A 25,607-nucleotide genomic window follows, 5' to 3' on the forward strand; every position below is an offset into this window, starting at 1 on the left:
TTACATTTTACATGTTGTGCCAATTAGGTAAGTGGTACCTTAGAATAAACGTACTGTAAACCAAGGAGTAAACTTTGCTTTCTGTAAACCAACAGCAATATTTTATTGCAGCGAAAAGTATTTTATTGCTCTCTCATATCAGTTCCAATAACCCCTTGTCTTTTGACATCTTAGCATGCACTTGGTGATCTTTATTTAAATCAGATAGAAACAGTGTCTTGACGCAAATAGTGTGTCCTATGAACTGAATGCATTAATTATATCATTTTAAATTATTTTACAATTATTCCCATTACAGGGTCTGATCAGACATCCAACTTGCTGTTTTTTTTCTGCTGATAAAGCAAGACAGCAAGTGTTCCGATGGTGGGGTGACCGCATTTATCTTATGCTTTGAAAAGAGATAGGATGAAAGTAGTTGCTATTCCTGTGTTATCTTTCTGATAACTATTTGCCATACTTCACCTCCATTGCCACTCTGACAGAAGAAAAACATCTCCATATCATTTGAGATGCCCTGTATTCCTGAATTTGCGGTCTGGTGAGGAAAATGCTCAACAAGAACTCACTTGAAACAAAACACTCAGAATGGCTAACTGCAGCTACTGTATTCATTAAAGCTAATAGATAAAACATATTTTAAAATAACTAAACAAACAATTTGTTGGCTGCGTTGCTTGCATGTACAGTACATTATTCATTCATCTACATTTATAACTGAAAGCATTGTCTTTAATTCTTCAGCTAGTTTATGTGATCAAATGATCCTTATTAGGGTTGTTGCCCTGGGACTGAAACGTTCTGGAAACTCCAAAATGCTGAGTTTCTCTCCAGACTTGCCAAACTTCCTTCTGCATAGTGATGTTCCAGAGGATGTTTTATGATTCCCAGAAGTAAATCCTCCCAACTTGAAGTAATTTTGAGATGTACTAGACACGGCATTGCAAATTCTATTACAGGACCAAGCCATCCTTAAAACAGTTTTGCACCACTCCAGGTCTCACTGTTTAAATAAGCAAGCTGCATTCCACAACAGCATATTTTGGGGAAAGCTTCGCAGTTTGAGGGAAATGGAGCATTGAAGAATTCTCCAGAATATTCTAAAGTTCCAAGATCAAGAAAGCTTTCAGAATCCTAGCAGTTACTTTCTTAAAAAAAAAGTCCATGAATGCATGTTTTACTGCATTTACTGGGATTTAAGAATGCACAGGAAGGGACTCGTAATCAATGGCAAATTATTTACCTTTCCAGAATCAAGCTCTTTCTGAAACTCTTCCATAGAATTGGCTACCACCATATGACTCTTAAGATCTTCAGCAGCTCTAAGATAAAAAAATCGTTCAGTTCCGTTACAGATATGACTAGTCACTTAATGATCGTTCAAAGTTATGACAGCCTCAAAACAGGTGCTCGCATTTATGATCAGTTGCAGCATCCTACAGTCATGTAATTGCAATTCGTTAATTTTTTTTTGCTGGGACAAAACGGATTCATTTAATCACCACACATAGTCATGTGATTTTGAACTTAGTACTATGTAGTGATTTTGAATTTAGCACTGTGTGGTTTGCTTAATGACTGCTGTAAAAATGGTCAAACAAAGATCCAGTCACATGGGTGCTTTGACATGACCACAACAATTTATGACTACAATTCCACTCCCAATTGTGGTTATAAGTCAAGGATGATCTGTAATGAACCTTTTTAATGTTTTAAACAACTTGATTCAGTACACTTTTTCCACATATTAAATTCACTTGAAAGTCCCATATAAAAGTGTAACCAAATCTCACCCAGTACTTAATACAACCAGTACAGATTACAGCTGCTAGACTGCTGATCGGGTATTTTAATACATACATACATACATACATACATACATACATACATACATATTATATCTGTCCTAAAAAGATTAATGTGGCTGTCAGTCTGCTATCAGGTAAGATTGTTATACAAAGCATTGAACAACTAAGGGCTAAAATTCCTTAATTTTTTAAATTAATCAGCCTCCCAAGCATGCATATCCTTCAGGGCATGTCCTGCTCTCTGGACTTGGGACTTGCAGAAGGCTGTTCATCTGTGACCCAGAGTGTATCCTCATCATGATGGCACTTATCCAAGAGTAGGATCTCCAGCTGTATGGTAAACCGAACGACGTTCTACTTCTTCTCTGGACTGTGTAAATTTCAGAGATGGCCTAGCTGTTTTCCGCTAGTTAATCTTCTTGGAATTCAGATGCCCTTGTTTAGTTCTTATCTTTCATTTATTACTGTAAGCTTAGTTGATATGTATCTGAAATCATGGGACAGGACTGCAAAGGTGTTCTTCTTCTCCATTCTATCACACTCCCTTTTCCCCATCCCCAAGTCTAACCTGTTATAAAGATTAAGATGGATTTCTTCCAGAACACGGCTGAGTTGGTCCACTGCTTCATTTTCAGAAAAGGACAACTTTTCTCCTGTGTCCCTTCTAACAGCTACAAACTGATGATTCTTCATATCTCGTGGCCCCACTTCAAGCCTGACTGGAACACCCTGTAAGTCAAAAAGTCACAAACTGAGTAGGTTGTTTTTTTCTTCACATTTTCCAGATATTATTAAACAAAACATAAGGGCAAAACACTCTTTTGGGTTACGCTGAAGACTCCCCAGATTAGATCTATTAAAATGTAACATTTTATACAAATTATTCAATTCAACAACCAATATTAAGGAGCCTATTCCACCAAGGACAGATTAGGAAGCTTGGTTTATACAAAAAAATTACTTTTTCCAAGATTCAGCAGTGAGGTAATAATTATTGACAGATGGAAATGTTCATCCCACAGACGCTCAGGAATGGATGGTTCCTCTCCAAATACCAGGTGGCAGCATATATTCATAGATAAAGTACAACTTATCAGTTTGTACTGATTTTTACATTTATCTTCCAATATCAAATTATACAGGTGAAAAAGCCTGTAATAAAGAATTAATCAGAAGAGAACAGAATTAAAATATTTACCTTAAGCTCCCAGTGGTTGAATTTCCAGCCGGGTGAATAGTTCTCTCTCAAATCAGTTCGCACACGGATATTAGCTTTGCTCAATCTCTTACAATATTCATTGCATTTTGCCAGTAAAGCCTCCTTCTCTTCTTCCAAAAGGGAATTAGTGATACCACAAGGAATAATCACCACCTGAATAAGGAGCCAGTAGTTATAAAATTAGGCAGAAGAAAGCCTCACTAAATGAAGCTGCTGTGCAGTTGTGTGTTTGAGGAGCAGTTCCTAAAGAAACTTCATGACACTGGAAAATATATGCCTCTGCTTCAGGAAAAATATCCTAGATATACAATTTTATGTTTGCCAAAGATTTACATAGTTCTATTAATTAATGTACTACTTGTAAGGATTATAATACACAGCTATAAAATGCACAGGGTAGATTTTTGTTTTATAATTTTTAATGAAGGCAATCCAAAAACTGTGGAAAATTACTCAAACTATCTGATTCAAAGGAAAGGGACAAAAAAAATTAAAATATGCTGTCAATATTTTCACTTTGTCATACTATTTGGCCCATGCATTCTTCCTTCATGATATCTTTCTTTCATAATTTCTACCTTTCTTAAAGAGAAGCATTATAAATATATAATTTATCGTTCTTAATTTTCATACTTGGGAGTCTAGAAAATTTCTGAACAACTCTCTCTAATACTGGAACCTTTTAAACATTTTTTCTCATGCTAATAATTGATTCCAACTTTGTGTCTGCACATATTTATTAAAGCAAACCAAAAACAAGTAAACAAACAACAATGAAGTATTGCAATCACACCAATTTGCTGAGAAAGGCAATAGAACATCAGGATTATTTTTATATAAAAGCATAATCTCTACCTCAGCCCCCTTTTTTCCTACTTGTCTATTCAAAACTTCAGAATGTAATAACAATGCAAATAGTTGTATCTACTTGCACTTTTCCCTGCTGACACAGCAATATAGAGATGCTGGCACCACACGTTACATGGCCTTCTTTGCCCCCTTGTGGTACCAGATAGAACGTTTCCCCTATACCCCTCTTTGAATACAGCTTTCCCTAAATTTAATTGCCAATTGTTGAAGGATTGAACTCAAACATAAATGGGACTTAATTATGGAAGTTTAGGATTTCCTAAAATTTACAGGACAAGTAACTACAGCTAAAGTAATTAGGACTTCAAAACTTGTCAACTATAGCTTAAATCTAGTTTGTCTACATCCCCCTTTCTAGAAAATGGCAAGGAAAAAAGGAAAAAGCCATTAAAGAGGTGTTTTTTTTACTCACCTGAAAACATGCTACTCTAGGTGGCAGCACCAAACCCATGTTATCACCATGAATCATGGTCATAACACCAATAGTACGGGTTGTAATGCCCCAAGAATTTTGATAAGCAAATTGTTTCTCTCCTGGTACTCTGGGATCTTCAAAGACAATCTCAAACATCTTCGAAAAATTCTGTCCCAAGTGATGAGATGTTGCTCCCTAAAATACAATACAAGAAAATAAAGAATTCAGTAAACTTCTATGCATAAACTGATGGTAAACAACGAATTTGGTACTGTACCTGGATCGCTCGCCCACTTGCAGATATAAATGCCTCAACTGTTGTGGTGTAGTCTCCACCTGCAAACTTTTCTTTTTCTGTCTTTCTTCCTTTCACAACAGGAATTGCAAGAAGTTCTTCATATACACGAGCATATAGATCAAGAATCTGCAGTACCTAGCAAGCAAAAAAGTTAGAAACTATTTAATTTTCTAAGTATATATACAGAATAGATTTTAATATTTGATAGTTTCCTATAAGTCAACAATGCTCATTCGGATACAAACCTAATTGTTCTGATTAAGATTCTGTCATTAATTGCAGGTTTAAGTAGTAGTAATAACCACAGAGTTGCAATGGATAATGCATATTTTTTAAAATAAATGTTCAGTTATTCTTGAACTCAATGCCTAAACTAAATGTAAATTTTGTTTAAAAGCATTTGTAATTCTCCTATAAAATTTACATCTTTAGTAAAATAATTTTAATATATATCGATTTTACAAGCACCAAGAAGAGCAAGTAGCAAATTACAGCAATCAAATATATTACCATAAACCTCACAGCATACAACAGGAAAGCACAACTAGATTCACTACTGCAGTGGTCCCCAACCTTTTTTGTGCCACGGCCCGGTACCAGCATCACAAAATGATCCGCAGCCCGGTACCGGCATCAGCACGCATAACAAGGCAAGGCGAGCCGAGCGACCGGCCAGCCAGCCGTCCCCCGCTTCTCCCCGCCACCTACAACTCCTCCTTTGTACCTTTGTCGATGGGCTTCGCTTCGGGACGGCTTTGGGACGGTCGCTCGTCTCACCTTGCCTTGGGTGCTGAAAGAATCCTTGTGCCTTAGTTTCTTTTGAAGCCCCCCCCCCCCTTCAATGAAACTAAGGCGCGAGGATTCCTTCAGGACCCAAACTCCGCTTTCCAACCGGAGAAGCTCACCCGGAAGCACTTTCTCGTCAAACAAGATGGCGGTGCCCAGCAAACCGGCGGCCCAGTAGGAAATGTCCCACGGACCGGGACCGGTCCACGGCCCGGTGGTTGGGGACCCCTGCACTACTGCATTGCATGTATTCTCAAAAGCATAAAAACAATTCATTAATTTATCAAATCTTTGTTCTCACCCAGGAAGCATGGCTACCAGCACATGGGGCAAAAATAACATATGTGATATCATTGCAGACTTGCAACAAACTTTAAGTATGTAATGGTGGCATGTTTGTGAACTGTGCTGCTTCTGCAAATACACTTGTCAAAGAAGCTTCTTGGAGGAGATAGCTGGGTTTTTTTAGGATGATGATGATGATTAGTCTGTTGCAGCTGTCCATCCCAGTATACTATGTAGACATATACCATTACCCCCATAAACAAACAAATGTATGTGCAAAACTTTAAAATATTTGTTTTATGTGTAAAATAGCAGTGCAATATTTAGGCAAATATTTTGTATTTTATCCTTTGAAAGTCTTGAAAGGTTAAATGTCTATGGAGATTCCCGGGTCATGGTTATTCCAAAGGAGCTTTTTCAGGAGCAACTGGATTTTCTTGTTTTTCTTTGAAGACATTTCGCTTTTCATTAAAGAAGATTCATCAGAACTGAAGAAGCTTCTTCGATGAGAAGCAAAATATCTTCAAAGAAAAACAAGAAGGTCCAATTGCCTCTTGAAAAAGCACCTTTGGGACCTTGAAAGGTTAAGCAATGCTTTTTAAAAATTATTTTGCATGTGGTACCTCTTCAGCTGCTTCTTCATAAGTAGAGAATGCCGTATGCCCTTCTTGCCACAGGAATTCACGAGTACGCAAAAATGGTTGTGGATGCTTGAACTCCCAACGCTTCAAACAATTTAATAAAAATTAATCTTTGTTCAAATCATCATCTTCATCAATACATTCACTTTTAAGGAGACCTTTTGGACATGCCTCAGAACTATTGTCTCTGAATGATAAGTTATACTTTAAGAAATTTAGGGATCTACAGTTTCACTCACATACTGGGAAAAAACTATTTAAATGGGAATGATCTGCATCACTGGAACAATATATTACGTTCATTTATCATTACTTTTAGCCATGTTCCCTCCTATAGTCTAACTAGACAGGTAGTCCTCAACTTACAACAATTCATTTAGTGACCGTTCAACTCAATGTTTAGTTTAGTGACTCAGTACAACAGCACTGAGAAGTGACTGTTTTTCAAATTTATGACTATTGCAGCATCCCTGTGGACAGCTGATCAAAATTTGTGTGCTTGGTAACTGACATGTATTTATGACAGATGCACTGTCCCGTGCTAATATGATCACCATTTGCAGTTTTCCCAGTCAGATTCTGACATGAAAAGTCAAAGGGGGAAGCCAGATTTGTTTAATGACTGCATGATTCACTTAATAATTGAAGTGATTCGCTTAAACAGCTGGGCAAAAAAAAAGATCGCAAAATGGGGCAAAACTCACTTAACAATTGCCTGGTTTAGCAACAAAAAGTTTGGGCTCAACTGTGTTCATAAGTCGAGGACAACCTGTATAGAGATGCCTCTTAAGAAAAATTTGAAACTATAGTACAGGGGTGTCAAACTGGTGGCCCACAGGCTGGATGCATCACGTGCAGGCCACGTCCACCCCAGTTCCATGAAGGGAAAAAACGCTGCAACATGTCACATGACGGCAATGTAACACAGTGAGTTTCACACTGTGCTATAGTGGGGATTCCCACCAGGAATATATGAAGCCTGCTGTGGGTTCCTGTAGATGTTTGAGTTAAATCCAAAGGGCTGATAAGTGAATTTCTACAGTGTTGTTGCCCATTTGAGGAACAGCTCTGCCCTCTGTTGCGAGCCAAAAGTTTTGCATGCCTTTTAAGGGTTTAATATTGGTGCCGTCATTCAGAAATGCCTGTTTTGAAATTATTGAGATATGAGTCCAGCTTTATGAACCTCTTTTATACAAGATGTTTCCTCTATGGCTGCTTTTAAGACCTTAAACACTGGCTTCTATATTTAAGTTTTTTCTTCATTAAAACTGCATTTACACTGACGCCCAGATATTTAATGACAGAAGTTACAGTTCTTGTGGCTTACAGACTATATATCTGCTGTTCATGAATAATATAATGCATTATATTTTGGGAACATTACTCACTCTGCCTCCTAACTTTTCTCATTCTCTTCTCTTATTTACCACCAACTTTCCCCCAGGTAAGCCTTCCTAAGGATTTGGGGAACAAGATGCTCAACCTGGCTCACTATAAACACAGTCATGTCAGAGAAAACACCCAGTTATGGTTTAATGAGCTCTCTATAAAAGATATTGCGTCCCTTCGGACAAAAGGGTGTGATCAAATAGACCAGCTTTACACACATCTGCCATATATAGCCTAACATTGGCATATATGCAAGTAAAATGGGGGTGGATCAGTTAGGCCAGTTTTATGCAGGTGAGCCATGTCTACCAGCCTAGATCCAGCAAGGCTAGGCTGGTTGGGTTCCAACAAAGTTCTGGGAGGACTCATTCGGGCTCTTTGGGCTGGGGTAGATGAGCTGATAATGGTTGCAAGTGCATGCCTTTGCGAGGCCCGGCTGTCTAGTTTCTTGAGGAAGGTCAAGCTAGATAGTTTAACTGTACTGCTCCAGCACAGCTGGAGAAGCAAGATTATTACTGCACTGTAATAAATGGGCAGGAGCAACAATTACTGGTTAACCAGAAAATAATAAAACATATTCTGTAAAAACCTCTACTTACTACAATGTTGCACCACTGATTAAGTTTGACTGGAAGATCTCTGTGGGACTGAATCCATTTTGCATATGCAGGATACATTACTACAAGTCAAAAACATGAAAGATAATATTTTTTGAAAGAGTGCAAAGTAATCTGTTATTTATTTTGAAATTAAGTTGATTTTCAAGATATCAGTAATAGAGTAAGGGTCTGCTCTCTCAGTGCCCATCATCAAATAAGATCTAGTAGAGGTGCCCTCCTAAGCATGCTGCATCTGTTGTGTGACATTCCAAAAGAGGACTTTGCTAATACAACTATTCCAGCTGCAGAATTTCTTTCCTATTTGAATACAGCTGGAGTTAAGGCTTGCAAGTTTAGAGGTCAGTTTAACACATCTTTATGTACCCAGGCATTGATTTGGTTAAATAGATGTTGCTGTTTTCCTGATCATGGTTTAGTGCTTACGGTTTTAACACCTTCTTTGTAGAAGTTCTTAATTATTTTTTTAAGTTGGATATTGTCACCCATTTTGTAGAATTTTTAAAAGTAGGAAACTGGCAATACAATTTTATAATCCAAAAATAATTATATTTCTAATAGATTCATTGATTTAAGTGGATTTTGTCTCACGCTTACCTCAGTTAAAAACCAATCCATATTTTCCATCCCCTCTTTCCTTCAAGTGTATGCTTCTTAGCAACATTCTGATAGCTCTTTGTTTGAATCAAAAACAAATCCATTCTTGTTTCAAAAGCCACTGTCACTAGCTTGCAGTAGCATCACATTAAGAGAAAGTCTAGTGTTTTTCTACTGCATTTTACACCATTCATTGTTACCTGTTTCACTAGTAGGACGTACAGCAATTGGTTCTGCCAGCTCTGTTTTACCAGACTTTGTAACCCAGGCAACCTAAAAACCACAGAATGTTTTGTTTTGTATGAACTTTTTGTTTATGTACACACATTATACACACAAAGTATTCTTAACAATATGGGAAGTACAATTTAATTAATACTGCTATAAAAAAGATCTACTTTCCTATACTATTGCTTTTTATACTGATTAACTGAGAACCTAGATATATAAGCATTCAAAGATACACAATTCAATGCCCAGTTGAAGAACCAACTCCTTTAAATATACATGCCTACTTTTTGCTAGTCACAATTTTTTTGGGGGGGGGTGCAGTCTTTTGAAATCTTTGCAGCATTTTCAGAGCAAAGGTGAAATTAATATAAGATTTAAATTTACCTCCGGGGCAAAATCTGCAATGTGTGTCTTCTCTTTTTCCAATGCAGCTTGAGATACAAACATGGGGAAGTAGCAGTTTTCCACTCCAAGTTTTTTTATTTCACTATCAAAAAAGTCTTTGATAGCTTCCCATACTGAAAAGGCCCAGGGACGGAGAATGTAGCAGCCACTGACGTCATAGTATTCAATCATCTCTGATTTAGTAATTACCTTTATTTAAAATAAATATGCTTTGGTCATGTTGCTGAGTATGCAGAAAAATAAATGTTCAATAACATAGTGGAATGAAATAAATAAGAAATATTAAAGTGAAAAAAACAGAAATACCCAGAGATAGAGGGGCTTCTTCTAAAACAATTTAAAAACAGACTAGATGTTTTCTGTAAAATGCCAAGTCACATGGAATTGTAGTGGAGTACCAATAATATACATATAATATATACATTTATATAGGTTATGAATACAGCTGACTCAGAATTAAATATAGCCTACTGATTTCAAGGAAATTGTATGTTAGGTTGAAATCATTTTTATCACAAATGTACTATCCAAATTCCCTATAAAAAGTAACGATATTTAAAAAAAACATCCTATCCCTGGTAACATCAGCCCACCCCATTAAGTGTGGCAGATGTGTTGCGAATACCTGCTACAGACTTTCACTTGGGAGTTCACAGGAGACAAGCCTTCACTGCCGTGGAGTCCGCCACAACCTTATGGAACATTCTTCTCCCCCAAATTAGAATAGCTCCATCCCTTTTGATATTTCAGAAGTCCTTCAAGACCTGATTATATAATCAGGCCCACAACTCCCAGGGAACTAGAGATATACTCAGATGGCTCCATTGCTAGGTGGTTATTCTTATCTCCCGCTTTGCTTAGGGTCAGTATATTTGGTTTTATAATTTCCATTTTAATTAAGGTTTTACATTTTTATATTGCCTCTTTTCACATTTATTATTTGATTGTTGTATGCCTCCCAGGGTCACATTTTGTGAAAAATGGGTAGCTATAAATAAACAAATAAAATAGTTTTGCATTCATTTCCATTTCAGCATTGTAGCCTTTTTCATATTGGGTTTTCTTTCACATTCTTTTCATTTTGAGCAATAATTCACAGAAGTTAAGGATTTTCTACTACTTCAGTGATGAACTCTGGATCTAACCTAATAGATTTAATCAGTAAAAATATATTGAGATTTTGACTTAACATTGATATTTTAAGGATATAATTTACATAATGCCAATTACTGTTGTTACAAGCAAGCCATTTTGAGGGAAAATATGTCCATTTGAGATATACTTGCCTGAGAATACCATTCAGCTAGATTTTCTTCCTTCTTAGCTTCTAGACCCAATCTGTAGCAAAGAGAAAATGAATTAATGCATTTTGGTTAATAATTGCTGAATTAAAAAAGGAAGTTTATTTGTTTTAATATTCTATCTCAAAAAATTAAATTGCATATACAGTACAAAATCCAGAAACAAAAATAAAATTTTAATGTTTACTTTTTATTACAACATCCATATTAAAAATAGAAGATTAAGCCATATTATATGTCCATATTTAGATACAAGAGTTTATTTTTAAAAAGGCAAAATATTTTGATATCTCTGGTTTTGCCAACATATTTTTTAATATATTTAGGGAGATATAATTTGTTTTTAAAATCTAAATATTTTGAAAATTCTGGATTTGCCATCATAATTTCCAGAAAATGGCCCATTTCTATTGCTACTTTTTCGAGAGGGAGGGAAATCTCTGTCAGTTTCCCATAATTTCCTTAACTGTTCCTTAAAATGTCTTTCAGTTGTAAAGGTCTTTCATGAAGCATTATCACTTCAAGCATCATAATTATGTCTTTATTACTTTCTCTTCTTTCATCTTTGTTATCAAAGGTGAGATTATATCATATTTTACACAGGACCAGGGAAATATCTGGTACTGAATAAATTTTAAACAGAGACAACGTAATTAAAATTGCTCAATTACAATTGAAGGACAGAAAAAAAATCCTTGCTATAGTATGTTATCTATGAAAAGGACTACTGCATGCATATTATCTCTGTATGCATGGTAAAATCTTGATTTTTACAGGCTAACAGAGCCATTGGAGCTAAATTATATCAAAATTTGTAAGCAATATATACTTATGTAAATGACATAAATTGCCTTGACAGCTTTAGAAACAACATATAAGCAATAGCATTTAGACTTATATACCGCTTCACAGTGCTTTACAGCCCTCTCTAAGGGGTTTACAGAGTCAGCATATTGCTCCCAACAATCTGGGTCCTCATTTTACCAAATTCGGAAGGATGGAAAGCTGAGTCAACCTTGAGCCTTGTGAGATTCAAACTGCCAAATTGCAGGCAGTCAGCAGAAGTAGCCTGCAGTACTGCATTCTAACCACTGTGGCACCGAGACTCTTAGGCTTTAAGGCTTTATTATTGTTATTATTTGTTGTTATTTATTGGTGAGGCCTGAATTAAAATTGTGTCATTTTATATTTGAAGTCTGCTGAATCAGAAAACTCAATCCAAAAGTTTAAAATTGAAGTCCCCACAGATTAAAATTACAAAATAGCTGTAAAATCAAGCTGTTCCATGTCATTATTTGAAAATTACCTCTTCTGTTTATCATAAAGTTTGCATTATATCTTAACACTTTTACCTTGTTTGTTTCTTAGGTCCTTGACCATCCCCTGGTCCATCAGAAGACAGATTATAATTACTTCCTTGGTCTTTTTGCATTCCTTTCTTCTGTCCCTCATTCTGTTTTTGTTGCTTATTTTGCTTTTCAGATTTGTTCTCCTTCTCCTTCTTCTTCTTGTCTTTATCTTCTGCACCAGTTGTAGAAACTGGTTTGTAGTCTACTCCTGTTAACAGCTTGTACTGAGCTTTCAGCTGAAGTAGTTTTTGTACTGCAGTATCAATTTTATCCTTTGGGAAGGCAACATCCCCATAGAATCATAGGCAATTAAAGAGAAACCAAGAAGGCAATTAGTTGTGTCAAATATGTAATTATTATAATTGATAGAGAAAGTATAGAACAAAAGTGTAAATGAAGGAAATGCAGTGAACTTAGAGACATGGATTTTTCTGGGTTCTTAGAAAAGCATTGTTAGTTATTGAATCTTAATCAGAGAAAGCTGAACCACTGAGTGAACAGAAGGAATGAAAATCTTTGCCCATTCTTAAATTTCTACCTCAAGCAAAAATACAAAAGATCTCTATTAAAAAAAGCCTTTTCTGCTTACAGAGTTGAAAATAAAATTTTGGTACTCTGTAGGCAGAGAGTAAGCATTATTCATTGTTAGAATTCCACCCAATCAGGTATGGAGTAAGATGTATGCAGCTCTCGGTGTGTTTTTTTGTGAATGAGTCGTTATCCAGACAGACTTTGATTGCTTTGTTTTGCATTTCATGAATTTTATATGTTGCTATTTCTGTTTAAATTTTGAGGTGCCCAGAGTTCATTTGGAATTGGGCTATGTCTAAATCTAATGAAACAAAGAAGCAAACAAAAAATACCCAAATGTTTAAGAAGTCCAAAGTCGCTCCACAGAGAGATGGGAGTAATAGGTTGAAACTGAACCCTGGCAAGACTGAGTGGCTCTGGGTTTGGGGTTCTTCGATCATGTAGAATTGCCACCTTTGATCTTAGATGGGGTGGCACTGCCCCAAACAGACCCAATGCGTAATCTGGGGCTTCTCCTGGACAAAGAACAAAAAACTCCTGCTCAAAGAACAAGTGGCAGTCGTGGCCAGAAAGGCCTTTTCACAATTGCGGGTTGTGCACCAGTTACACCCTTTCCTGGACCAACTATCCATACTCACAGTCTCTCATGCTCTAGTCACCTCCTGTGTTGACCATTGAAACTCGCTTTATATGGGGCTGCCCTTGAAAAGCACCCAGAAGCTCCAGTTGGTTCAAAATGCTCTGGCCCGCATGATTTTGTGCAGACCTCAGTGTGCACATGTATCACCTTTCCTGTGGTAGCAGCATTAGTTGCCAATTTGCTTCTGGGTGCAATTCAAGATGCTAGTTGTCACCTTTAAAGCCCGTCATGAGTTGGGATCAGGTTATCTGAGAGACTGTATCTTGCCAGTCACATCCACCTGACCCACAAGAGCAGGGAGGCAAGGAATGTTGTGAGTCTCATCCCCTAAAGAGGTACATCTGGCGAGACTCAGAACGGCCTTCTCCTTCTTTCTGGAACATTGTACCTCCAGAAATTAGACTGTCCCCCCACCACTCTGATCCTCTTTCGTAGGGCTCTGAAGACATAGTTTTGCCAGTGCGCTTGGGGAATCCAGAGTGGGATAGAGTCCATTAAATGGTTGAATTGAGTATGAATTGAGTAAGGAGGAGGAGGGGGGATTATTTAATTATTATTTTATTTTATTATTTTTTTAATATTGTGTTTTTATTATCTGTAATCCATCTAGAGTAGTTGTGAGCAAGTAGGCAGCTATATAAATTATGTATTTAATAAATGAAAAAATAATTTAAAATATGTAGAATGCTTCCAGGCTTAATTCAAGAAAGTGAAAGATACAGAAATTTTCTGCAGGAGACTGGAAGAAATGGGTTTTTATCTTGACATTTAAAACAGTTGCTGTCAATCAATGATTATGCAGGGAGCCCTTGACTTATGACTACAACTGAGCCTAAAATGTATGTTGCTAAGCTAGGCAGTCGTTAAGTGAGTTTTGCCCCATTTTATGATCTTCCTTGCCACAGTTGTCAAGTGAATCATTTGGTCATGAACCAATCTGGCTTCTTACACTGAATTTGCTTGTCGGAAGTCTGCTGCGAAGATTACAAATGGTGATCACATGACCCCAGGACAATGCAATTGTCATATTGTAAATGCATGCCAAGCATTTGAATTTTGATCACATATGACCATGGGGACGCTGCAAGGGTCTTGAGAAAAATGGTCATGTCACTTGTTCAGTGCCATTGTAACTTCAAATGGCCACTAAAAAAATGGTCTTTAAGTCAAGGATTACCTGTATCAGTCTGTACCAATCTAGATCAGTGTCTCTCAACCTTGGCAACTTTTAGCTGTATGGGCTTCAATTGTGATTAAGAAACCCTCGTCTAGATGCAGCAATTCTATTTCAATTTAAATATACCTAAAACTATTTTTATTAGTTTGACATTTGAAAATTGATGATGTATAGCTCCTTTGCTTATGGCCATTAGTGTATTTAATAAGCTTTAATATAGTTTAATATTTTATGTTTTGTATACAATCTATTCAAATACCTTATACAGCATGGCAATATACAAAAATGTCTTAAAAATTATATTTTTCCACTCTTCCTATATTGCTTGTCACAATAAAAAATGGTACTATAAATTCCTTGGAAAAATAATCTAGATTTTTTGCTTTATATAGTATTTGATGGCAAAAAATGTATGTACATTTGCTGAACAACTAAATCCTGATGAAATACACTGGACAAGATCTAAATTCATCTTTTTTTAAAAAGTTAAGATTCTTTAAAAATATGTGGCATGTTTCTGAATGATACAGCTAATTTACCTCACAGTAAAAATGAACTAATAAAAGAGTGGAAAAATAATTATTTTAGTTTTGTTCTGTATGTAAGGACCAGTTGTTTTTGTCATGCCCCTGGTGGAGATTGACTCTGAGGGACAAGAGGAACACCCGACAGGGAGTGGAAATGTGGCTCCGGAGGTTGTGGAGGAAGCTGGGGAAGGGCAGAGGCTGGCTGAGCAGTCAGAGGAAGACCATCCTCGGGCACGCAGGGAGGAGAAGATAAGGGAGATACGTGGTCGTCTCAGGAGGAGAGGGTCTTGATCCTCTTTATGGGTTGCAGGTGTGAGAACTGAATAAGTTTGGACCTGCGTACTGGCAAATGCTGGAAACAAAGCGTGTTTTATTTTGGTCTGAAGTTATCCTGGTTAGCGTCCTTCCAACGGACTGTGCCTTGTTATCTCCTTGAATTTGGTAAATACTTCTGTTCCGTTGTGGAAATTTTGTCATTGTAGTTTGTTCGGTTTTTTTATTTCACCTCTATCTGCTCATTAAGTTCGGATTGTATTGCTTTCTTTTGAAGACTTATTTTTGAGTACGTTTTATCTCCAACTGAGTATTATTGAACAGTGGGGCCAAATTGGAGGCATTAAAGGACATTTACGTTTTGGATTTTGTTATGTTTGTGTTCCACCCTGGGTCATCACAGTTTTGGTGACAAGTGATGGTTCCCAGATGAGCCTTTAGAGAAAATTGGAAGATTTTTTTTCAGAATTGCCAACATTACTGACTTCGCTAAAGCAATTTGCAAATGTTGTTGAAGTAATTCCAGAATGGTTAGAACAGGGGTCTCAAACACAATTTACCTGGGGGCTGCTGGAGGCAGAGTCTGGGTGAGGCTGGGCCGCATAATATTATACTTTATATTTATATTATACACTAATATTATACTTTCATATCACTGTGGGGGCCACAGGATATTGTCCTGCGGGCCACAATTGGCCCGCGGGCCGCGAAAATGAGACCTCTGGGTTAGAACATGCAACACTTAATGAGAAATCAACTTATTTTCCAAGAGTAAGATGGCAGCAAAGAGTAAAAATGAGTGCAATATGTATTTCACGCTCTCTTCAAGTATATGAAACTGTTAATTAGTAGAATTACCTTTTCTGCCTTCTCCGATTTTAACTTCCGAACCTCTTCTCCTTGGAGAGCAACTTGGTTAAAGAGAACTTGCGCTTCCGGAGAGCCAGGACTACTGGTTTCTGTGCCTTTTGGGTGCTTTAAGACAGATGTCTGAGATGAAGCTGGCTGTCCTGGTTTATAGTCCTGGCCAGTCTTTTCTTTATATTCTGCCTTTAAAGAAAGAAGCAGTTTGACAGCTTCATCCACTTTATCCTGTGGGAATATTGTCAAGAGAGAGCAAATCAGTATAACCATCTCAAAAACTATCTGCATACTTTCTTTTCTTTACAGTTCTGTTCTTTATTATGAAATAAACAATATGTTCTTGGGCATCTTAGTAACATACTATACTACTTTATGCAAAAGATATGTTGCACACAAATGAAATGTATTTGTTGAAATAGATTTGCTTTATGTAAATTAAAATTTTGTAGACTATGCAAAAAACAAATCAGTAATCAAAAGACAAGACGAAGCAGGGATGAAGTCTTCTTACCCTGTCAAGCACTTCCAGCAATGAGCACCCCCACAGGGGCCCCAAGCCCAATGGCGAAAATAGCACTTAGACTTATATACTGCTTTATAGTGCTTTACAGCCCACTCTAAGTGGTTTACAGTATCAGCACATTGCTCCCAACAATCTGGGTGCTCGTTTTACCCACCTCAGAAGGATGGAAGGCTGAGTCAACCTTGAGCCTGGTGGGATTCGATCTGCCAAATTGCAGGCAGCTTGTCAGCAGAAGTCGTTTGCAGTACTGCACTCTAACCACTGTGCCACCAAGGCTCTTACATTTTAACAGTTCTAGAAAGTCAAAAGGGTGGGAGAAGTTCTCAACTCTGCCGGTTAAGTATTTCACAGAGTCAAAGCCACAGTGGAAAGGATCTTCTCCTGGACCTTACCCACCCACATTTCTTTACAGACAGGGTCTGTAGCAGGCCTCTTCTACTGGCATGAGTGGGGCAAGCTAGTCTCATAGGGGTGAGACAGTTCCTCAGATACCCTGGACCTATGTCATATAAGGTTTAAGGTAATAACCAATACCTTGAATTGGACCCAGAAGCAAAATGGTAACCAAGGCAGTTGTGCTATATGTACTACCTTAGTGGCCCTCAGAACTGTGTGTGCCAGTGCTTTCTGCACCAGCTGTAGCTTCTGTAGAAGCTGTAGCTTCTACAAGGTAGCCCCATGTAGAGTGCATTGTAATAATCCAATCAAGAGATGACATGGGCATGAATGACTTCCCAGGACCTCATGTCCCAGATAAGGGCTCATATGGCACACAACATGAAATGGCATTAGGCTCTCTAACCATGACTGACACCTGCTCTTTGAGCTACAAGTTGAGAATCACCAGGTTGTATCTGGATTAATACAAACCACCCATTTTTCTTTTTTTTTTGCTAGCAGTTTCTGCATGTCACTTTCGAAAACACAGATTTTTCTCATGACAGTCTAATGTACTGTTATGTATGGTGCCCATACATAAGAAAAAAAAAGAAATTACTGGCTGTCAGATTCTTTTAAATATCTAAAACAAAGGTAAGCTAGAATGCTAATGCATTAGGATTAAATTCCTACTATAACTTTTTAAAATGGAAGAGGTAAAGAAAATAGCTTTACCCTTTCACAATTATTTTGAAATAATTTTTGAAGCAGTGTCAAACATATATAGGATTAAGTTAAATAGTTATGAAATATGAGAGAGAGGGGGGAGGGACAGAGTGGGAGGGAGGGAAGGAGGGGGAGAGAGAAGAGAGGGGGTGAATTTATCATTATTCTACCTTGGAAACCTTTTCTGCTTTGAGTCTCCGTACTACCTCGCCTTGTTCAGCTACTTTACTATACAGAGTTTTTTCATCCATTTGGCTAGAAGATGTCAAACCGTTCATAGTTAAAGAAGTAGAATCAGAAGTATAAGACAAGGAGGAAGGAGGAAGAGGAGCTGCAGGTGGATGTCCAGGCTTATAATCTTGACCTGTCTTTTGTTTATATTCTGTCTTTAGAGCAAGAAGCACTTTTACTGCAGCATCTATATGATCCTGAAGCAGGGAGACAATATATCACATCAGTAAATGCAGAAATATTTTCATTTTATAAATTAGGTGCATATAAATGCTTCTTAAGTTAAAACTTTCAAGAACTATTCTTTCTTTGCAATTGGCATACTGTGGTTCATGTTGGTCTAAAATATTCTATTTAAACTTTAAATAGAAAAGCAATTAACAATCTTTGTTCATATCCATTCTCCAGACCAAGTGATTCTTTTAGATTTCTTTTTAGAATGAAAGGCTGGCAGATTTAGACATAATTCAACAGGACTTTTTTTAAAAAATAAGATTCAATAAACAGAATTGATGCCAAGATTGCATCAGGATATATAGTTTTTATAAACTAAAATGAAGTAAGTGAGCTAAAGTGAAGTAAAGCATATTTTTTGCCCCTTAAAGTTCAAATTATTTTGTATTTTCTCAGTGTGGACAAAATAAATCATCTGTTTTGTATGCAATAACATGCAACTACATACCACTGCAGTAAAAGAAGCTATACGCTATCATTTAACAATATATTTTGTCAAAGATCTAAAAACTATATGCATCAGCCTATTTTACTTCCACTGCTATTATACTTTTGTTGAACTTTATCTATGAACTTCTTCATTTAGCTACTTTACAATCATGAGTTTTCCTACAAGCGTCTACAGGGAAAGAAGAATTGAACTAGGAAAGATACTCTTTGGTGGATCGCTAGTTTTTACTCCTGGACAGTTTTTTCTTATCTTATTTCTTTTTTTGCTTTCAGAGCTGGAAACACTGTGAGAGAAGTATCTATCTGAACTTAAAAGGGATTAAGACAGAAAAGGGGGAAACTGATATGGATCTTCAGATACACATAGCCAAATTTCAGACAAACAATGCAACTAAAGTTTTTAATTATTTTAAATTATTCACACACACACACATAGTTTTTAATAACAAAAAATACAGCTACTTTCTTACAATTCAGCAGCAAAAAATTGATACACTTCCAAAACCAAGTTAAATATTTGCTCTTCTGTTAAAAGAAGATAATAGCTGGATCTTGGGAGAGTCCAGAGAACGTTTTCTCTCAGAAAAACATATGAAGAGATATGTATGAAGATTTCAACGGTTATAATGGAGCACGTGGGTTTAAACAGAATCAGACAACAATAATTTAAGGCAACCTAATTGATATCTTTAACTAACCTTGGGAGCTTTTTCTGCTTTAAGTTTTCGGACCACTTCTCCTTGCTCAGCTACGTTATCGTAAAGAGTTTTGCTGTCTACATTGGTAACGGTGACAACCTCACATTTGGGAGAGTGGATAGGAACTGTCGCAGCCGGAGGATTTCCCAGCTTGTAGTCTTGACCAATCTTCTCCTTGTATTCTGCTTTCAGGGCCAAGAGTTGTTTCACAGCAGCATCGATGTCCTCCTTTGCTGCTTTCTTCTGTTTCAAATCGCGGACTACATCACCCTGAGCAGACACTCTCCTGTAAAGAGCTAAGGGATCCTGGGCTGAAGCAGAAACTGAAGTAGGAGAAACATCAGCCCCAAGTGAAGCAGAATGACCTTTCATTGTAGTACCAATCTTTGAAGAAGAAGAAAACCCCAAATTATGCATTTACAAAAGTAAGGAAAATAGTTAACTATAATATGAACTGATTGAGGGCGGGGGAAATCAGTATTGCCTGGTAGCCAAATCCCATTCATAAATATGAATAGAATGTGGAAAATGTTGCCTCTATTCCTGACCCTAACAAGGCAACACTTCAAAGAGGGAGCAAAAATAAAAAATAATTTCATCAGCATTTATGAGTAGAAGAATGAGCAACTTTCTTGGAATAAATACTGTATGCAGTCTTGCATGGCAAGCCGAGGACTAAATTGAAACAAAGAGTAGAAGCAGAAAAAAATTGATGCATTTATCTCTTCGTTCATTTAATCTATTTACATGGGTGCCCATCTCACAAACACAACCAATAAAGATGGATATAAGCAGGAAGAAAAGGCAAAAACATCTGCAAGAATTACATTTTCATTGATTTAACTAACATCAAATTAAGTATTTGATAGACAAATGAGATTGAGTATAATCCTGTCCCAACATAATACAATAATAAACTTCTTACTGATTTTAGCAAAAATGGACTCAGTGAGTTATTGGATTTCTTATGGCCATTCACCAGCATGAAGGAAAAAGTCCCACTAGATAAAAAGTGTCCAGAATACAAACAATACCAGCTTAAAATAAATTATTCAGCAATGTCAAAAGTTACAGAAAGTAAAAGAACTAAGAATATAACTGCAATATATTATTGTAATCACTTTTTGATGATTAATAGAAAGCTGGCCATTTTCATAAAAATTGCTGGAATTTGGTCACACAATAAATACATAAAACATATTCAACAGAACAGAAACAATTAGAGAAGAATTAATAGAGCAAAACAGCCTCAACAGCGGTTTATAAAATGTCTGAATTTAAAGCATCCCAAATGTGGAGCAATTGTTTAATTGTGCCATGTTAATGATTCATTATCAATTTGTGATTGATTTTAATCCTGATATCTTTTTCAAATGTTCTGCTCCCAGATCATTATTCTGCTTCCTATAAATGCATCTGTCCCTGTTGAATATCAAAGTTTATAATCACATGTTATATATCAAGTGGTTCTGCTTACCTCTTTCTTTGATGTTTCTGACTTGGTCTTCTCCTTTGAGCCAGAAGTTGGCATTTCTTTTGTATGCCCATCAGGTATATAAATCAAAATGCAGGGAGCTTCTTTACAGCTATATGGACTAGAAACAAAGATTTTTTTTAATTAATTAAATAGCAACAATACTAATTGAATAAATAGACAAATGAATCAATATGAAAAATTACACTTAAACTTTAAATGTTTATAGAAATAAAAGTGCTTGTGAAATTTTGTTCTTAAGGAAGGTGCAGAACAAGAAAGACAGCAGAAAACTGACATGTACGGTAGATCTTGAGTTAAGCTTCAACAATGAATATCAAAGTACATTCTTATTATACTTTACCCATCCCCACAGCAGTAAATCCAGGATAAAAATGTCTTTATTTGGTGAAAAACAGAGGGACAGACAGAAGAAGTAGAGGGAAGGCATTTTCTTAGATTTCCATATAGTGTACTTCAAAATTATTTTTTACAGAAATAGGAAACCCATATTAAAGCCTCGCGAATAGTCAATACTGCAGTTCAAAATATAGTTTTTAAAATAACAATCACTGCTTACTTATATAGAAAAGTTTAAATTTGTAATTTGCATATTTCATAAATGGGAGAAAATGTCACTGAAAGTAGGTTACTTGGCTTTCAAATGTTGTTGTTGAACTGTATTATCCCACTTTCCTTTGTTATATAGAAAGTAATGCTCTTCTATATATTCAGGTAAATATAATGCAGAAATATAGACTTTTATAGACAGCAGCAGATATATTAATTCTACTTCAACAACTTAGTCCTGAAAAAAATGGCTATGCCTAATTTCCAAATCTGATACAGTTAAAATTAAGCTGGTTTCTAAATACTCACCTAATAGGCTCATATGGTTGATCACAAATATAAAAGCCTCTTCTCTGAAGCTGTATGATGTCTCCTTTTTTCAAATCTTTTAGGCAAGGATCACCTAACATCAGTTCTTCTTGCTGTAAAAAAGTTAAAAATAAGTTATATAACTTCCTAATAACAAAATTTTATATATATTCTGAATTACTGGTGCTGAATTACTATAGTTAACACGAAAGTTAATATTTCAGCTGGATATTGAAAATACCTAAATTCCCCATGAAGCGACTCATGAAGATCCAAATGAAAGACTAAGAAAAAGCAATCATACAATCAAATACATAATTATGGTTAGCCTGATCTTTCCTAATATGTGAATCTTGCCAATAATTGTGTGTCCAATCACACTTGGCCAATAAAGAATTCAATTCTATTCTATTAGGGATGGCAGAAGCTACAAGGCGTAGAAGACACCATTTTAGAGAAGATGGGCTAAAATGTTGGATTTTAATCAGGAACGTAAAGGATAAAATCTCAATAGAGCCACAGAATTTATTGGGTCAATTTGAATCTCCATCAGATTTTAAGGATGAGTGAGATTTAAAGAGGGGAGGGGATTCATGTATTCCACACTGTTTCTTGAAATACACGTAGGACAGACTATCATTTTATGGCACAAATGCAACAGTTGATAATAATATGAAAGTTACTTTGCTATTTTTGTTGATGTACTGTTTGAAGTCTTCGTCCTTGCCTAAGACAGGCTTGGTGATCAAATGTTCATAGTTCACACAAATCGTTGGAGTAAGAGAAGCAGAAGAGGTTTCTGCTAGCCAGGTGATTTTAGTAGTTTTTTTGTAATCCTTATTCTCCAAATTTAATTTAGCATCCATAGATGTGATTTTCCCAGTGGAGTTCCTACAAAGACACAGAATATTTTGATTATCCAAGTGTTTTAATATTAAATGATGAAATAAATCAATGTAAATTATCTTAAGTTTCCAAAAATCAGTGAATCTTAAGAAATGTCAGTCAAATTTAATAGCCCAAATCTATTATTTAAATTGAAGAGGATTCCTGTATGAAGAGAAAAAGCTCATGATCATGCAAGTCACTACATCCCGTTATTTCAACCCTCTTCTCTCCCTCAATATAGTTCTCTGCATCACCTACCCATATGGTTTCCAAGAATTTCATGTGCAGTGAAAAGGGTAAAAGTTTTTGAAATGGATTATATACTGTAATGATTCTACCCGCTACACATTTGAAATATTTAAGGGGAAATTCCAGTATCAAAACATAAAATCCAATGTAAAACGTACTTGTGTATTTTGGTGATGATTATGTTGCCCCAGTTAATAAATGTCACCATTTCTCCTTCTGTTAATGTCTCTGCATCTGCTCCATCAATCAGTACTTTCGGACTATACCATATAGGCTTCAAGCCAACTTCAGCATTCTGTATATTAACAGAAAAGGATAAAGAGCCGGTTTCTGTTGGAAAATTTACAACACAACTATCTATTCGGGGAGGGTGGGGGAGGCAAACGTTGCATGTCTGTTGTTGTGGTAAATTGTTTTTCTTGAACCAAGAGGGAACATCTCTTTGGATGATCTAAACCTAGGTATTTTATGGTCCACAGGCCACATCTGGCTCACAGGTGGTCCCCAATCCAACCTGTGATATTAGTGGCATCAGGGTGCAGGGCACTGGAAACAGGGTGGTGGCATCAATGCTGAAGGACAATGTTGAAGGCAGCAGCATTGGGGGCAGAGTGCCATTAGCAGGATGAAGTGGCAGCCCTTCAAAACAGTCCCAATTTCTTATGTAGCCCTTTGGGAAAATTAATTGGCCCACTCCAGATCTAATGGATATCTTGAGGTACGCTAGAGAGCTATAGCCCAAAAAATCAGGGGGAACTGGACAAAGATGTGGATGGATTTAAAACCAAAACCATCATTATGTGTAGTTTAATTTAATCAAATGTTTAATTTCAGTGTTTTTGAATGTAAATGTTTAATTTAAATTATGTCTAAATAATTTACATAATTAATATGTTTAAATATACAGTAATTTAAAAACTTTAAAGGGCTTTTTCCCCTTTTTATGGACTTTTCTCCAGAGTTGAAAACTCCATTCCAAACTCCATCTAATTCTTTTGTAATCTCAGGTGATAGCAGTGCTCAAATCTCATAGCTAAACAAGGTTATGCCTGGTTAGTACTTAAATGGGAAGATATCCTAGAGATTCCAGGGCTGTAGATTAGGAAAAAAGTTAAAAAACCAATCAGGAAGAAGGCAGTGGCCAACCATTTCTTTTTTAAAAAAACTGCTAAGAAAACTGCATGGATGCAGCAACCAGGATTTGAACTCAGCTTGAAGATATTTACATTTTAACTCTTTTGTTAATTCATCTGCTGGCCTTCCTAATGCTAACAGCCTCATATCCAAACTTGGTAATCTGGTTTTGCTTTCTTTTTATTGTGCAGAAAGCCCTGTCAGTTCCAATGATTCAATATTTTTATTACAACATTCTTCAAGCAAACCTTTGGATGTTTGGCCACTTCTTTCATCTCTTCTTGAGCTTCAGGAATATTTACGGTGACTATTTTATCCTTTAGTAATGCAGAGAACCGAGGTGCCACTGGGTCTATAACCTATATCCCAAGGATAACAATTAAAATATATAATTATTCAATTATTCACTTATATTTGAAGCAAAAATCTTTAAAACAAAGAGTTATATGAATGGTAAAGTCCACATATTCACACAAGCCATCTAGGAATATTAACTGGTATTCTTTATGTTACTGCACTGTTGACTGCAATTAAAGCTTCTTGAACTTAAATTATAAAACAAAGCCAAAACAAAATATGTGTATGTAATTTTCCTGTCCTTTGAGAAAAAATGTTTTAAAATTACTTTTTGGGAGAGTTTGTAAGCATATGCATTCCTAACTGGAAGAAATTATAATTAGACTAACCATACTTAGAGAAAAGTGTAATTAGGCTAAATATGTGTGCTAACTGTAAACTTTTTCTTTGGATCCGAGTCATTTTATCACTCATCAGTTTTAAAAGCAGGCATATCTATATGTATGCATTACATTATCATTAATATATATCTTTTTCTGAGACTGAAAAATAGGCAGAATCAGAGTGTCTGTGGGATGCTCTTCAAACACACACAAAAAATTGTATTACAATGCCAAATGGCATACTGCAATTTAAAATAGTTTTATTTGATACTTTTTCTCTTATATATAAAAGTACACAATTTTCTTCTTATCAAATCACTGACTTTAAAGCCATATATTTTCAATAAATGTATTTCAAAAAGCATGCATTCTAGCATGATTATTTAAATACAACAGCTTTAGAGCACTATAATAAGGCAACATTATGATAAAACCTTTCATTTAAAAATGGCCTCTATTTCTGCTTCATTGAGAAACTATTTTTCTAGTTTACTCAATATTCAAGTTTACCATCTTCCACCAATATTGTTTCTGTTGTTCACACACTACCAAACCGCTTATTTTAAGCTTTACCATCTTTTTTTCAATGACTTACTATTTTATACAACTGGAGGTTTTAATGAAGCATGACAAAAGTCTTCCAGCAGTTCTCAGAATGTCAATTGCAATCCCCAGAATTACAATCGTTTAAACAATTATTAAAAACTACTACTTATAAGGACATATATTCTTTGAGGGAAAAACGTATATAAAACAAAGAGCATTCATCAGGACTATATTCTATGTTCTTAGAAATACATTCTTAGTAATGTCTATGTAGATTCTCAATCATCCAGATCA

The 25,607-nt window shown here is 36.1% G+C and overlaps 1 protein-coding gene across 6 annotated transcripts in view; it reads right to left on the reverse strand.

The window, feature by feature from the left end:
• Nucleotides 1-25,607, reverse strand: part of EPRS1 (glutamyl-prolyl-tRNA synthetase 1) — a 47,796-nt gene that overhangs the window by 2,444 nt on the left and 19,745 nt on the right. For 3 of the 6 annotated variants that reach the window (XM_026695742.2, XM_087933617.1, XM_087933635.1), the window contains 19 exons: nt 24,336-24,446; nt 23,112-23,248; nt 22,500-22,707; nt 21,817-21,929; nt 20,941-21,058; nt 19,464-19,847; nt 18,021-18,278; nt 16,218-16,451; nt 12,215-12,483; nt 10,848-10,899; nt 9,541-9,750; nt 9,126-9,198; nt 8,311-8,390; nt 6,305-6,406; nt 4,590-4,745; nt 4,310-4,507; nt 3,007-3,180; nt 2,377-2,537; nt 1,244-1,322 (listed from right to left, as the gene is read on the reverse strand). In XM_026695742.2, coding sequence (XP_026551527.1) covers nt 1,244-1,322; nt 2,377-2,537; nt 3,007-3,180; nt 4,310-4,507; nt 4,590-4,745; nt 6,305-6,406; nt 8,311-8,390; nt 9,126-9,198; nt 9,541-9,750; nt 10,848-10,899; nt 12,215-12,483; nt 16,218-16,451; nt 18,021-18,278; nt 19,464-19,847; nt 20,941-21,058; nt 21,817-21,929; nt 22,500-22,707; nt 23,112-23,248; nt 24,336-24,446 — 3,117 coding nt within the window. The remainder of the gene's footprint in view (nt 1-1,243; nt 1,323-2,376; nt 2,538-3,006; nt 3,181-4,309; nt 4,508-4,589; nt 4,746-6,304; nt 6,407-8,310; nt 8,391-9,125; nt 9,199-9,540; nt 9,751-10,847; nt 10,900-12,214; nt 12,484-16,217; nt 16,452-18,020; nt 18,279-19,463; nt 19,848-20,940; nt 21,059-21,816; nt 21,930-22,499; nt 22,708-23,111; nt 23,249-24,335; nt 24,447-25,607) is intronic. The other 3 variants (XM_026695743.2, XM_087933628.1, XM_087933648.1) reach the window with 1 other exon arrangement.

This window comes from Pseudonaja textilis, chromosome 1 (genome assembly GCF_049901715.1).
Source record: "Pseudonaja textilis isolate UNSWEBS1 chromosome 1, rPseTex1.2, whole genome shotgun sequence".
NCBI classification, from domain to species: Eukaryota; Metazoa; Chordata; class Lepidosauria; order Squamata; family Elapidae; genus Pseudonaja; species Pseudonaja textilis.